A 15839-nucleotide genomic window follows, 5' to 3' on the forward strand; every position below is an offset into this window, starting at 1 on the left:
GTGACTGAGATCCAGGGATTGAGCTCCAGGCTCCAATCTACTGCTTAGTAGCTGTATGGTCTTCAGAGGGTCACTTCTCCTTGCTGACGTGTGGAGCCTCACCTGTAAAACATGGCCAGTTATACTTGCCCTGCCTGCAGGGTGTTGTGAGGACAGAGAGTCTAGTATGGAGAGCATGCTCATTGCTCTGCACACACTTTCAGTTTTAGGTGGTAATCTGATGCTACCTCAGTACTGTGGAAGAAGTTTGGTATACTACTATTATTTTTAATAATAAGCATACATATATATGACTTTCAACATTTTCTTCTAAATCTGCAGTTAAGGAGAAAATCCAATTAAACAGAGCAACTGATTCACTCCAAGGCTGGTTGCTGTTTCATTGTATTTCATGTAATCATAGCATATTAGAGCCAAAGGGACCTTAATGATCACCTCATCCATTTTCCAAACAAAGGAGCAGATTCAGGTTGCGGAAAGGTAAGATATTCAAACCTTTAGAAATAGAATTCCCTAATGAGTCCATGGCAGCAAAACAAAACAAAAACAAAAGCCCAGTGTTTATGAATCCCTTCTGAGACATTAAAGACATGGATAGCTATGTAAAGTAGAAACTCAGCCCAAACCAAGTCAACCCTCCCATTCTCCAGCCTCCAAGGATGACAACTTGGGTGTGTACAGGGCCCTAGCTGTTTCAACCTTGGCCCACACCCCCTCTTCCCTGCCACATTTCAACCTAAAGAAGTGACTGATCACTTTACTTCATGGCAGGAGTTCAGGAGTTGGGTTCAGGGCAGTCTGATTCCAGCATCCTAATTCCAGCCATGCACCTTGCTAATGCAGTGCATGCACTGCTCTCAAAGGCAGCACCTGGGTGGTGCGATTAGCAAGCTGTCACCTAAATCAAGGAAGTGCTGCCGATATAGGTGCGGTGTGTCACTGTCACCTATTTGCAGTGACAACTCGCTGAGAGCAAAGTGTCATAGCCAGAGAGGCCTCTGTAATACCCAGAACCCACCTGTGCACGGCATAGCTGACATCAGGGTGCCAGCTGAGCTGGTTGGTTCTGATAGCCCTTGTGCTTTGCCAGGTGAGCCAGCAGAAGCCCTCAAGGCCAAAGCAGCAGCATAGCTGTCGAGGAGGCTGGAGTCAGGTGAGCCGCCATAGCCACTATCTCCTGACTGTGGACAGGCCACCCTGGGACTCATTTTTCTCCTCTGTCAGATGATAGAGTTGGACTGGATAAGGGCTACATTTCTTTCTAGGCTTTTATGGAAGTGGGGATTATATTAGTCCTTGTGTTAGAGGTTTCGTTTATTCTAACTAAGAAAGCTGAATGCTAATGGTGAGGATTTTTCATGTGCAAAATGTAAATTATTATAAAAGTATTCACGCTTGGTATAAAAAATTATAACAGTGCAGAAGTGTATAACGCAGAAAGTAAAATCTCTTCACTCCCACCACCAGCACTCAGTCACCAGTCAGGCTAATTGCTCTCCCGCCCTGGAACAGGCGATTGGCGCTCCCATTAGCCACCTTTCTTGAGGGAGAGGTTAACATTCTAAAAGTAAATCTTGGCTTATTTTAATAGTTCTAACAATTGGTGAAATAGAAGAATAACATTTGTAGAAGTTTTTTTCTTTTTATAAAAAGTCCAGATTTAGACCTTATAGCCCAACTTATAAATCCACATTACGAAGTTAAATTTCAATACTTAAGAGAAATAACTTCTTATTAGAGTAATGTAAAAATTGCAAGAGATAAACTACATTAAAATGTTAATAGCTATTTTACCAAGGTAACAGGACTGTGGGGGATTTTTTTTTTCCTGCTGTTCTTCCTAGATTGGGACATTGCATTTGTGTTACTTGTATAACGAAAAAATAATAATTTTAAGAAAAAAATTCCTGATAATGACATACTAGAACAGTTGATGGGATTCAAATCAAACAACCCAATAACTGACACTTCTTAAATTTTTATTGACTAAACAGCTTTAAAAAGATTATTACTGCTATTTCCTTTTAGGCTATTTTTTTCTGTTATGAATTCTACTCAGAATTAAATGAATAATTATATTAGTAACTATGGGAAAGCTAACTTGTAAAATCTTAAACACATTGAGTGGGTTAAATGCCTCAAATATTTGAGCAGCTATTATCTGCAAGGCACTGTGGGAGTAGAAGGAGTAAACTCCATCCCTGTCTCCAAAGCCTCAAGCTCTGGCAAGGGAGTTATACAAGAACCCATAAAGCCCTATGCTAGATTGCCTGTTCTAAGGGTTGTGAGATACAAAAATGCTATGCAAGTCAGAGAAGTAAGGAATCGACTAACCAAGGAGGAATCAAGGAAAGCTTCATGCAGGCAGTTGAATTTGGGCTTGGTCTCAGAAAATGGTGGGATTTCTCATACTCAGAATTGAAGGGGCTTTTTAAGTGGAAGGAAGGTGAACAGAGGCATAGAGGTGCCAAGACCAGGGCATGTGAGGAAGAACAAGGCGTGCAGTTTGGCTGGAGCTTACAGTGTACGAAGGAGGGACAGATAAGACTGGCACGGGGCGGGGGAACTTGAATGTCAAGCCACAAGGGCCAAGCTTGTAGATGATGGGTGATCTTGGGGGGCTTTTGAGCAGAAAACGTGTATGATCAATGTTGGCTTGGGACAGTTCCTTTGGCCAAGCTGAGTGTTAGGCAGGGGACAGTGGAGGAAGACAAGGATGGGAAGATGAACCCCAGATGAATGATAAATGGGGCCTGTGCTTGGCAGGTGGCATCAGAAGGAAGACAGGTGTGATATTTTGTAGAAATACACTCAGTAGATCAGGGGCTTAGGATCTAGAGTTCAAATCCCACTCTGCCTCTTAGCAGCTGTGTGACTGTGAAGACATTACTTAAGCTCCCCTGGGCCTGTCTCCTTGTCTATAAAATGGGCATAACAGCAGTTCTATCATGTGGTTGCTGCGTGGTAGGCAATAATACTTGTAAAGCATTTAGCACAGCCCTGGCCCATGTACATGTTTATGTCACTGATGATACTACCTGGAACTGGAGTTAGGAAGGAAACAGGTGTCAGCCCGGTGACTGAGTAACAAGGGAGACAGTACGGCAGCTGGGAGCATGGCGTCTGGAGGTAGACACTGGATTCAGATCCCAGCTCTACCTACCAGCTGTGACCTTGTACAAACTACTTAACTCTATCTCAGTTTCCTTAGCTGTAAAATGGGCATAGTATTAATACCTCCCCATGGAGCTGCTATGAGAATCAAGTGAGATAATACATGTCAATTGTGCAGTGTGTGCTCGATACATTTAAGTGCTCGATACATTTTAGTTCTTGGATGAGGGGTAGGGACACAGAGTTGAACAGCTTCATCCGTTCCACCTGTAGCCGCAGGTTATGCAAGCAGAGGTGAGACATGCAGCAGGGGGATTGATTGCACATGAAGGTCAAAGCCAAGAGAACACTCATGGCTGGATTATTCAGGAGTCACTGGCACAGAAGAGATGACTGTAGCTCTACAGGCGGATGAGCTGAGAGTGAGTGCACAAATTAGCCTAAGGAAACAATCAGACAAATCCAGAATATAGGACATTCTATAAGACAGATGGTCGGGACTCTTCAAAAATAAATGTCATGGAAAAAAATAGTAAGGGGGTTGTTCTAGACTAAAAGAGACTAGAGAGTAAGAATCAAAAGTAATGTATAACCTTGATTGGACGTTGTTTTTAAAACAAGATAAAAAGACATTCTTGGGACAACTGGGGAATTTTGATTAAGGATTCTATATTAGAGGCTATTAAGAAATTGTAATCATGTAGAATCATGTCTTTATTTTTAGGAGATAAATGCTGAAATAGGGATGAAATGTCGTGCATATATGGGGTGCAGGGCAAAAAAATTAAATATGGCAAAATGTTAACAATTGTTCAGTCTAGGTGGAGGGTTTATATGAATATTCATTGTACTGGCCTTTCAACTTTTCCTGGATGCTTGAAAATTTTCAATATAAAATAATGAGAAAAAAAGAGACCTGAAGAAAAATTGTTTGAGAACTAGTCTACATCAGGAAAAGGAATTCTGTGGAGGAAAAGCAAATTCCACTTACCAAAGGAGAAATTTCAAGAAGGGAGAGATTGAGCAAAATGAAGGCTGAAAATAAATCATCACATTTGGCCATTGGGAGATTGTGGTGGCCTCTCAGAGTCCAGTGTAGCATGAAAAGCTGACCGTGGAGTAAAGGAGTAAAGAATAGGGAGGAAGTATAGCAGCAAGGTCTACTCAACCCTCCTTGAATGCTGTTCCGTCGGGAGCATCCAGGCTGGGGGAGTTCCTCTTTTCAGAACAACGGAGCCTGGGTGTTGCTGAGGAAGAGGAAGAGTCTGGAGAAAGGGAGGGAATGAGACAGAGGAAAGGAGGAACACCAATGGAGCAAAGGCCCAGTGAGAGGAAGAGGTGGCCTTAGGTGGCAGGGAGCCTTCTCCTTTGGCCCACAAGTGAGGGCTGTGGAGACTTGTGGGGAAGGAAGCGCTCCTCCCACCAACGAGAGGATGAGGTCAAGTCTTGCTAGTCCTGCGGCAGGAGGTGTGAGGTGGAAAAGTGGGGAGGCTTACCACAGCAGCCAGGAGGTCTGGATGGGGGAGAGAAGACAAGCTGGGGAGAGGGAGGGTGCACTTGGCCTTTTGGGGAGTAACAGAGGGCCTCTCTGGGACGGCCTTGAGGAGGCACAGAGATGGGGAGGGTAATCAGTGGCCCTCTTTTCAGAACTTCGTGTTGGGCAACAACTACCCATCAAAGACTCACTCATTAGGAAATGAGTGAAACTCTCCTGGATAAAATGCTTTGTCCTCATTTCCATGCACGCTCCACCCTGGGTTGCCCTGCTGGTGTACAGGCACATGGTGTGATAGTCTTTGGTGTGTAAGGAAGCTTCTGTCCTTCGAAGTCACAGGTGCACGGTGGCCATGGCTCTGGGTGATCTGGGCCCACAGGCTGCTGGAGCGCCCATTCCCCAAGGCACTCGGAGGAAGCCCAGCCCCACACGGATGCCCACTAGACGCCCACAGCAAAGGAGGCTGCCGGAGGTTGCGCTCCGGGGCCCCCCAGAGCGGAAGTGACTTTGGGTTCTACTCTAGCTTCCGAAGTGCTTCTCAAAGCCCCACATTTGGAGATTCCGATTCCGCAGGGCGGCCTCGGGCCTGAGATTCAGCTCCCAGGTGATGCTGAAGACGCTGTCCGCGGACCACACTGGAGTAGCGCTGGCATGGGGTGGTGGGAGCGGCCGGAACCTACAGGAGGACCTTCGTGATCAGGTAGCCGTCCCTCTCCCCGTCGGGCTCCTCTTTGAGCGGAGTCTGCGGCGGAGCAGCGGCCGCGGCCAAGACGCCCTCGCGGCGGCTGACCTCCCGCAGCCGCGCCTGCAGCGCCTCCCTCTCGGCCTGCAGCTCCCGCCGCGCCCGGGCCGCCGCGCGCTCCTCCTCCCGCAGGGCCCGCCGCCGGCGCTCCAGGGCGCGCTCGCCCTGCTCCACGGCCGCCTCGCGCCGCGCCAGCTCGCGCTCCCGCAGGCTGCCGCGCACGGCCAGCACGCCCATCTGCTCCAGCAGGCGCGCCCACTCGCCCTCGGCGGCCGCGGCGGGCCCGGGGCCGGGCGGCGAGCGGCGGGCGGCGCCCTCCTCCAGCTCCCGCCGGTGCGCGCTCTTCAGGTGCTCCCACAGCGCCGGCGTGCCCGCCTGCAGGCCCGCGCCGCCGCTCACCTGCTCCCCGCACAGCCGGCAGGTGGCCCGGCGGCCCGCCGCGTGGCCCGGGCGCGCCGGCGCCAGGTGGAAGTACCCCCAGGCCTCGGAGTACGGCGCCCCCAGGCGGCCGGGAGGCGCGGGAGCCGGGCACGGGCCGCCCTGCGCCGCGGCCTCGGCCGGCCCGCTGCTCTCGTCCATGGTCACCGCCGGCTCGCCACTCCGCATCGTCTGCAGCGTCTGCTCCCGCGCGAGAAGGGGTAAGCACAACGACGAGCAAGTTAGATAGATGCATGCACACACTCTCAACCTCTGTGCCTACAGTTAGCCTGTGAAGAACCATGCCTCCCTGTATTACAGGTAAAAATCCTGTGGTTACTTTGGGTAAATACCTGGCTTTCTTTTTCAGTATTATTAGCTGTTGATTCCTCAGGAAAAATATAAGGACGTCTAGCCCTCTTTTCTTAGCTGGGAATTCTCTTAGAAATCGCATGGGTCCCCAGCCAACAAGTACTTACAGTAAAAATGGGCAGCCAAGGCTCCTAAATGGAAAGAACTAGCTAAATCCGAGCCCCATGTACTTAGTTGTAAGCAGTCTCCTTTCTCTGCTACAAAAGTTAGTCTTTTCTCTTCAGAATAAGAGCAGGGCTCCCTTTTGTATTCTTCTCTCAGCGTTCCAGAGCAAACTTGAGAAAGGAGCGGAAAAGAAAGCTTTAGGAATGAAAACTTTGTTTCTTAAACTTTAGGGGCAATAGTGCCAGCAGTGAAAAGCCTTTTAAAAAGCTTTCAATGATGGTACTTTTTCCAGATAAAAACATCTTTGTTTTCGTGATTTTAAAAACAATGTGCTTATGAGAAAATTCGCAGTACCAAAAGCCATTAAAATGTTTTTAAAATATGCACATTTAGGAAATAGCAATATACAAAGCAGCTTTCTAAACTTTTACCTTTAAATTAGGTGGTGGGCCATGTCCTCATTGCCTCAGGGTTTCCTGCCAACCCAGTTCTCAGGTAGAAACTGCAGCATGACTGTCAGCAGTGCTAGGAGTAAATTCAGAGGACAGGCAGCTGAGCAAAAGGAATTCAATTCAACAGCCTTCAAGATGCTACAAATACTGGCTAGCGCCATATCCTTCTGGTGTTCATTTTTTCAGACACTCTCATAGGTGCTGGAGTCATAAAACAAATAAAATTAGTTTTCTATATTGCTCATCCCAACTAAATAGCCCCCTCTATATATTTGCAAGATACAAAGCTTGGGCAATACTTTTGATTAAGGAAGAAAAAGAAAGAAAAGCAATAGCTTCTTGCTTTGTCCAACAAAATATCTGTGTTAAAGGGATCCAAACGCAATGCAATGACTATCATTCAAAGTCTTTTTTATTAGGAAACAGTTTACCACTGTGATAACCTATCAAACAAGAGGTATAGAAAGGTGAAGTTTATTCTTTAGGAAATAACTTCACAAAGGACCCGATGTGTGATTCTAGACAAATTTGCTTTGAAAGTTTAAAAATAATGAGAACACCTGAGAGACTCTTGGAGCTCATCTGAGAACTTATTTCAGGAGAAGATCAAGGCCAATTTGGGAGAATGATGCACAGTGAGATAGCCAGTGCTGGCTCCGTTAGCAATGAGATGATAAAGTTCCAGAATCTCTCTTGTTAAATGCAACTAGGAATGACTGAAGACAAAGATGAGAACAGGAAAAATAAGTTGCTGTAATAATAGTAGTATTTAGTGTAAGCTTTTCATTCAGTTGCTAATAGTCTTGTTACAGATGGACTCCAGTTTTCTAAACCTCATCATTTTTTTCCCACCAAGCAAGTCCACTAAGGATCTGGCATGACATTTAACATCTCTCTCTCATTTTAAAAAAAGATAACGAATTTACCAGAATCATCAAAAAAGTAGCAGGCCTCTTCTAACAAAAGAAATAGCTATTTACAGATCTTCTGATGCAATAGGCATTGATTTGAATATGGTTACTTATGATGGCCAATTAGTATAAAAGGTCTTTAGAAATTAAAGGCTAGATTTCCCCTAAGAGATTTATTTTTTATTTATTTTTTTTGTGAGGAGATCAGTCCTGTGCTAACATCTGCCAATCCTCCTCTTTTTTGGTGAGGAAGACCGGCCCTGGACTAACATCCATGCCCATCTTCATCCACTTTATATGGGACGCCGCCACAGCATGGCTTGCCAAGCAGTGCGTAGGTGCGCACCCGGGATCTGAACCGGCGAACCCTGGGCCGCTGCAGCGGAGCGCACGCACTTAACTGCCTGTGCCACTGGGCCGGCCCCCCAAGAGATTTATTAAATAGCCCAAGTCCCCAAAGCAGGAGTGGTGGGACAAAGAGGGGAGTTACAGACTACCTTCAAGGATAATTTTTTTTATGGTTAGTAAACATTATGGTTATGTAACATTAGGGTTAGTAAACAGAACCAGATTTTAGTCTTAGAAATGTTTTTTCTTATCCAACTTTACCTAAAATTTTTTCTACACTTTTTTCTTTTTTTAGAATTCCATTCCTTCTATTTTAGAATCTTATCTTTCCCGAGTTCCTTTTTTTGTTAATAGACATACACAAAAGTGGAGAGAATAGTATTATGAATCCCTGTATTTATTTTATAAATTAAAAGAGATTTAATGTTTTTCTATAATATCAAGATTATCACATTGCATTCTGATATGCTTTCTTGAGCTGGTGGTTGAAAACTGTACATAAGCTGCAGACTCTCTTACCTGTGCCAAAGTCTGAGAGTAATCATTACTGATATGCCCCTAAAAGTTCCAGAGGTGGCCGTTACTGTCATGCTTTTCCTCCCTGCAAGATGTCTCTAAGTTTCTTCAAAATCTGGGATACCCAGAGGAGTGCCACATACGTGAATGCCATCTGTTACAAGAGTTACGCTGGAAACAAGGCTGAGAAGCACTGATTTTGATGTCTTAATCCTGTAGACTTAGTGGAACGCCTCAACTGAGCCAGGGACAAGCAGCACCACAAATGTCGGCCAGCACAGGGCTGCCCCTGCGAGGGCGGCAGAGGGACGTCCTCTGCCTTGGCAGGCCTTCGCTCTCGGAGGTCTCAACCAGTGGAAGGCAGCACGGTACAGAACTGCCTCACCTTCTCAGTCCTCCGCCCAGCTACATTCTGGCTCAATACACTCTTCTGCTCAGACACAGTATCTAAGGAGTGACCAGCAGTCTGTGGCCACAAGTCATAACAGCCTTCCTAGCTCTGCTAAACAACCCCTGAGCTCATTTCAACTGCCCGTACAGGGCAGAGGGAGAGAAGCCATCTTGGCTTGGGAGAGAAGCCTTAGAATCATCAGCTACCACCCTAACACGCAAAGAGCTCTTACAAACTGCCAAGAAAAGGACAAAACACCCAGCAGAAAAATGGGCAAGAAATATGAGTAGGCAGATGACCTAAGAGCAATCAAATGGCCGGGAAATTTGTGAAAAGACACACAAAATAACTTATATTCAGGGAAGTGCTATTAAAGTAACAATAAGGTCTCATTTTCGATCCATCACACTAACAAAAACGAAGACGTCTGTCAGCCAAAGCCAGAAGGGACGCAGAGAAAAGGGTATGCTCATGCATTACTAGTGGACATGTGAAGGATTTTAGGAAAGCAACCTGGCAATTTCTATGCATTAAATAGAGATATAATCAGGGATCCCACTCCTGGGAATCTATTTTGTAGAACTCCAAGTACCAGTACGTAAAGTAATGTGTAGTAGGATGTTTATTGCAGTATTATTTAGAATGGCAAAAACTGGAGACAGGAGTGCCTATCAGGAGCAGAGTGGCTGGGTAAATAGTGTGTGTCCACATCGGGAATAGTTGCAGCCATGACAAGGAGGGACTGGAGCTCTGCCAGATGAGCTGGAGGGATTTCTGGAGGAACTGTTGAGGGAGACAAGCAAGATGCAGAAAAACGTGTATATGTGGTCTCGTCATTATTAAATAATATACAGATGTGTATAGGATATATAAAGTTTGTAGATATATGTGAAGACAAATAAGGAAGGAGACACGCTGTGGGTTGAGGGGTGGCAGCTGATGTGGGAGGAGAAGGAAAGAGGTGAACACAAAGGAGAAGAAACAAGGCACTAAGAAAGCGTGCAGGCCATCCTGGGTGTACATTTAGATGGAGCATGTACATGGCAGGGTCTATACCTAAATAAAAGGTAATTTTATAAAACAATCCTCAGGCATGTGAGCTCAGGCAGGGCTAGGCAGCCTTAGCGATGGAGGCTGGAGGGGACAGTCCCGTGGGGCATAGTGCGCTGCCATCTGGCCCTGGAGGGAACCCCGTGTGTGAGGTCACTCAGTGTTGGGTGGTTCGCTGGGCCCTGGCTGCGCAGAGGGAGATTCTATATCCACAGGAGACGGAGGATGCACTGGGAGAGCAACCTGCCTCACTCACCTCCCTGGCACAGGGCAGACACTGAGGGGGCGCTGCATTAAATGAAGTGAACCCGTCTTGACGTTTCGTAGCCCCAGCTCACCCGAGTCTCCATCTCCCCTTCTGTCAAGGGAAATGATCAGATTATCTGCCTCTAAACAGGTGGCTGAAATCAGATGATGCAAATGATCTCACTGTTGGCCTCTCCAGTGCTATATAAATTCAAAGCATGAACAAAAAGAGGCTACCAGTATTTACTGCTCAAACATGCCCACATTAAGATCGTAGTGGCTAAAAGGCACTTATTTTTCTCTTTGACATTCTATTACTCAATAGAATAGATAGCTGGGGATTTTTTATTATGAAAAGCAAATAAAAAAGAATCACAGATCCACCTCCCCACCCCCAGCCAAATTTATTTTCACTTCCTAAATTGATCTTCATGCAAAACAGGTTGCTCATTACTCAGGTAGAAGATGACAGGGAGATCTGGTTAGCTGGAATCTTGTGATAGGCATTTCTTCCTGACCACATACCCAGCAAAAATGCACCTCCATTAACTGTATGGTTAACTAACAAGAAGAAAATGAAAAATAAGAGCTCCCTTGATTTTTCCTTAAACAGTTTTTAAACTACCCGAAAGGTGCCAAGGAATGTGATTATTTTGCTTACATCCATCCACTGCATCAACTCTTTCATTCAAATGCTCTTGTGCACCTGCTCAGGGGGCACGTGCTCGCTGCTGAGGATGCCAGTGGGAGCACCACACAGTCCCTGCCCTCTGCAGCCCACTGTCTGGTGGGGAGAGAGGCTTCAAGCAATAATTCAGATGCCTGTGGGAAAGGTCAGAGCAGCGTTCACTCATGAGGAGTGAGGAAGTGGGGGGCTTGGGGGCCCTAACACAAGACGTTCGTGCAGACACTTCTGCTTCAGCATCCCTCCTTCCCATCCTGCTCAGGGTACAAAATTGACTACAACACATTACCACTAGTGCTGACTCTAACAAATAAAGTTCCAGTTCTTTAGTTGTTTAACTAGACTTCCAAGCACGTATTTTAAAATAAAATTTCTTGAAGCTAAATAAAGCACTGCTAGCATGAAATTAATTTAACAGTGGAAATTTTTTAGTACAATTTCAGGGGAGAAAAAGTAGATTTTAGTTATCTCATGGAAGAGGAGAGAGTGATATTGTTGGTACCATGCCTCTGAACTCTCTATGGTGAGTTTCATTCTAGTATCCATTATCTGGAAGGGATGATAAGAAGTGTAACTCTGTGGAAGATAAATTCACATTAATTACGTCTGCATTTGAAGTTCTCTGAAGAAGTTTTATTCTTCTAACAATCTATCAGATTAAAACCTATATTCCTCAGTATGCTCTCCCTAAATACCAATATTCAGGGAGAACAAGGGAAGAGATCAAAACCTGGATGAATAATTTATATAAATATGGGTATAGACACACACCATATGACTGTAACATTGAGAATCATCCTACAAACCACCCATAAGAGTTAATTTTATTATTTTATACTTATGCTTGTACACGTACAAAATATCAGGCAGGCTAAAGGCCAAAGAACCAGGCAATGTTCCCAAAAGCAAATAACAAATGAATTATAGCGCTTGTAGTCCTTCCATAGTCAAGGCTAATGTGGATTAATCCAGCAGGTTGAGCCCAGATCTTAGGTGGGAAATTCACACTGATGTGAAATCCACACACACTTGTGTGGAAACACTGAAAACATTTTCATTTACTTCATCCACCAGTAGCTTGACTCAAAGCAGAACATAATGATTAAAACAGATAATTAGCCTTGACAACTGAGGTATCAAGGAAACCACAATTCATTCATCTGTCACCTGTTCATCTCTGTTGAAATATTAGTTTACTGCCACGTATTAATCTATTTATAAGCAGATCCAGACAATTAGAAAAATTAGTCTAGAATCACCAGGCTGAAGGCTCAGATGAAGTAAAAATACTTCCAAACTGTGAGGTACGGATACCTGGGTTAGGGAATAAAGGGTTAAGTATGAAAAAATTTGGGAAAATGTTGCATATGGACTGTAAAAAATGTACTCGACCCACAGCTAATTATCTGGTGAATCAGAAGTGTTCTCTAAAGGTCATAAGTCAAATTCTCAGATAGCTCTACCATTAGCTAAAAGGCCGAGAAACACTCACTCTCTATTAATGCATTTTTTAAAAATGAAAATTGTGACGTGTTCTGCCCTAAAGTGGACTTTCATGTCAGGCCTACATTATTTAATACATATGTTCCCAAAAAGAAGCGTGTTGATCCATTTTATCTTATAAAACACATAGTTTAATCTGAATTAGAGGGATTAAAAGCTGCCCTGCTTGTACCACAGAGGTTTTTAACTGAGAGCTGTCTTGTTTTGCCTCTTGGCTTTTTACACATTGTGGTATACTTTTTATTGTCGGTTGCCTCAGGCTATTTTTGGCCAAAAAAGGTCTACAAAAAATACACTAATGCCAAGTGCAGAAAATAATTACCCTAATTATGTCAATTTATTAAGCCGTTTTTACAACAGTTTCTCTTCAAGACCGTGTCTTGGTAGTGTTGGCTAATTAGAAGTTCCAGTGGTGGCAGGTAGCATTTTGTCTTCCAGGGAGGGAGAAAGAGCTTTGCCGGGTCGGCTCTGGGCGTCTGGTCCGCGTAACCACAGCCAGCCGCTCGCGCCTGCCCCGGGGGCTCAGCCCCTCGTGCGCGCGCCCCGCGGGGGGCTGCGCGGGGCTCCACGTCGAGCTGGCTGCCCCCGGGCCCCCCTCCCCGAAGTGGGCCACGTGGAGAGTCTCCGTCAGACAAAGACGCTCCCGCGCCCCCAGCCGCTCGCACTGCCCCACGTCCGCCACGAGGCGACCTGCACAAAGGGAGAGCAGTGGTGTCCCACGTTCCCGAGTGACTCTTCTGAGGGGAGGCCGGAGAGGGAGCAATAAGGAGGCTGCGGGAAGCCGCGCGGGGCCTCTGCAGGGTCGCGGTGGCCAGCGAGGACGGCCGAGCACGGCGAGGGGCCCGGCCGCGCCCGGAGCAGCCAGCCTGCGCGGACTGGCCCGCCGCCCCGCCCCGCCCCGCCCCGCTCCCCCGCGCCCGGCCGCGGGCGCCGGCCTCCCCGGGCGCGCCCACTCACCGCATCTCCCCGGGCGCGGCGGCGGCGGCGGCGGGGCGTCGCGACCCCGCAGACATCTTGTCCGGTGCGGAACCGCCGCGCGGCCCCCTTAAAGACACAGCGCCCGATTCCCGCGTCCGGGGGCGGAGGGGGGCCGTCACGTGGCACCCGTGGTGGAGGGGGCTGCGGCGTCACTCCTAAACCCTCCGGGCCCGCGAGCGATAGACTTTGTGTTTGCCAAGGTTTAAAAATGATGCAATAGTTCAGCGATTTTAAAAATACAATTTTTGTTTCACAGCTTTACGTTAACTTTCCAAGACCTGCATTCCCGTGTGGAGTCTCGGAGGGCAGTTTGCGTCCTCTCAGGTCCCAGGTGTGATGGCGCAAGTTGTTAGAAGAAATCCCCCAACCAAGGTCTGGACAGAGCAAGGTGGGGCTCACTGGTGTTCACTAAAACTCAGTAACACTGGCCTGCTTGTCAGTCAGCTTTTGACAGATGATGCTGGGGTAACAACTTTTACAACTCAGTGATTTACAGCAACAAAGATTCCTTTCCCAAGCAAATTACGTCTGCTGCAGGCAGCTTTGGCTCTGCTCCACCAGTTCCCTTTATTCCAGGCTCCAGGCTGAAAGATCAACTCTTTTGGGACATGCTCCCTGTGTGCTGGAACCAGCTTTGAGGGAGGAGGAGTCCTGGTTTGCAGTGTTTTCTGTTTCCATGATACTCCCACAGTTGCCAATTTCAAGCTACTAGCAGTTCAACAAGTGGCTTGCCAAGTTTCTGGAAACAACCGGCTCTTATACACCACTGGCACGTGCAGCTCTTAAAACTTAGAACAGCTCACGTTCTATTGGCCAAAGCCAGTCACGTGACAAAGCCTGCTGCCAATGGGGCCAGAAAGCACATTCCTCGCATTGGGAAGCCTTGCAAGTCACATGACAGTGGGCAGAGATTGTATCATCCTTTTCAAAGGAGGACAGGGAATAACTGGTTACATTAATACAATCCACCTTACATGCTTTGGTTCAAGTAATTTTTTTTTTTTTTACCTTATTCTTTCTATAAACTAGAATTTCAGAGTCCATTAATGGAGTTTCTCCTTACAATTCCACGAATGGATTCAGAAGAAACTGGTTGGGTGTCTTCAAAGGGATAATTTTGCAATGTGATGGTGAACTGTTAGGTTACTACTGTTCTCTCCCAAAAGGACACTTACAGCTGTGGTCATCTCATTAAAAGAAAAGTAGTATAAATGAATCAGGTAAAAGCCATCTCTTACTCATGGTTTAATTCATAAACAAATTTTTAAGGTTTATTGTAATCTGGCAATCCTTTTAACAAGAGGCTTTATGACTGAGTACCTTAAAAATCCATTTGGTTTTGAACTTACCATGTAATGTTGATAGTGTCACGGAGTAGGTTCCGACTCCTAGTGGCCCTGTGTACAACAGAGCGGAACCCTGCCCAGTCTTGTTGCACCATCCTCTCACCTTTCGGGCGCTCTATCCGACAATGCTCCGCTGCTATTCATAGGGTTTTCATGGCCAATTTTTTTGGAAGTGAGTGGCCAGGTCTTTCTTCCTACCGTGTCAGCTCCACTGAGACCTGTCCACCATGGGTTGCCCGGCTGGTATTTGAAATAATGGTGGCATAGCTTTCAGCATCACAGCAATGTGCAGCCACCACAGTACGACAACTGACAAACGGGTGGTGTGGTTCCCTGACCAGGAAACACCTGGGTCACGGGGTGAGAGCACCAGATCTTAACCACTAGACCATGTAATGAGATACGTGCTGTTTTCCTTAGTTCATAGAACAGTTTTTAGTAAGTGCTGGTTATGGGCAAAGCACAATCCTAAACCTGAGTAAGAGTCTGGAGATTCAAGAGACCATTCCTGCCCTCGAGAAGATTACACTCCAGTAAGACAGTAAGACAAATGCAACTCCAGGAAGAAAGTGAAAAATGATGTAAGAGGAAATAGTCAAGTGCCGCACTGAATTGAGAACAGCCACATGTTCCTGAAAGTGGCAGCATTTCTTTTTTTTTTGAGTAACACTGGTTTATAACATTATATAAATTTCAGGTGTACATCATTATATTTCGATTTCTGTGTAGACTACATCGCGTTCATCGCCAAAAAACTAATTACCATCCATGACTGTACATATGTGCCCAGTCACCCCTTTCACCCTCCTCGCTCCCCACATCCGCTCTGGTAACCACCAATCTAATTTCTGTATCTATGTGTGTGTTTGTTGTTGTTGTTGTTTTTATCTTCTCCAAAGTGGCAGCATTTAACCAAGACCTGCAAAAGGGTAGGATTTGGACTCCTGGAATTATGTTGATTATCCTAGCAAGATGTGTTTTGGATTTATTTTTAAAGTCCAGAGAAAAGGAGCCTGTCATTTCTGTTTGATTCAATGCTTAAACTTTCCTATAGTCTGAAATCTCTTTCTTGTGGTTTTAAATTAAATTTTAAATCAAATTATAAAATATATTACAAACGTCTAATAACTCTTCTTCTTTGCCCCACATTCTTTGTTCAAATTTCAGC

The 15839-nt window shown here is 45.9% G+C and overlaps 1 protein-coding gene and 1 non-coding gene across 2 annotated transcripts; both read right to left on the reverse strand.

Annotated features, from left to right (window-relative positions):
• Positions 1-1912: 1912 nt before the first annotated feature.
• On the reverse strand, positions 1913-7817 carry ZBED3 (zinc finger BED-type containing 3). Its single transcript, XM_058566348.1, has 2 exons — positions 6677-7817; positions 1913-5969 (listed from the first exon to the last, which is right to left on the reverse strand). The coding sequence occupies exon 2, from the start codon at positions 5955-5957 to the stop codon at positions 5286-5288; it is 672 nt and encodes a 223-aa protein (XP_058422331.1). The 5' UTR covers positions 5958-5969; positions 6677-7817; the 3' UTR covers positions 1913-5285.
• Positions 7818-8734: 917 nt separating this feature from the next.
• LOC131410608 (small nucleolar RNA SNORA47) lies at positions 8735-8872 on the reverse strand. Its single transcript, XR_009221357.1, has one exon. It is a non-coding gene; the product is annotated as a small nucleolar RNA SNORA47 (small nucleolar RNA).
• Between the last annotated feature and the right edge of the window lie 6967 nt (positions 8873-15839).

The sequence above is a fragment of the Diceros bicornis genome, chromosome 1 (assembly GCF_020826845.1).
Source record: "Diceros bicornis minor isolate mBicDic1 chromosome 1, mDicBic1.mat.cur, whole genome shotgun sequence".
In the NCBI taxonomy this organism is placed as follows: domain Eukaryota; kingdom Metazoa; phylum Chordata; class Mammalia; order Perissodactyla; family Rhinocerotidae; genus Diceros; species Diceros bicornis.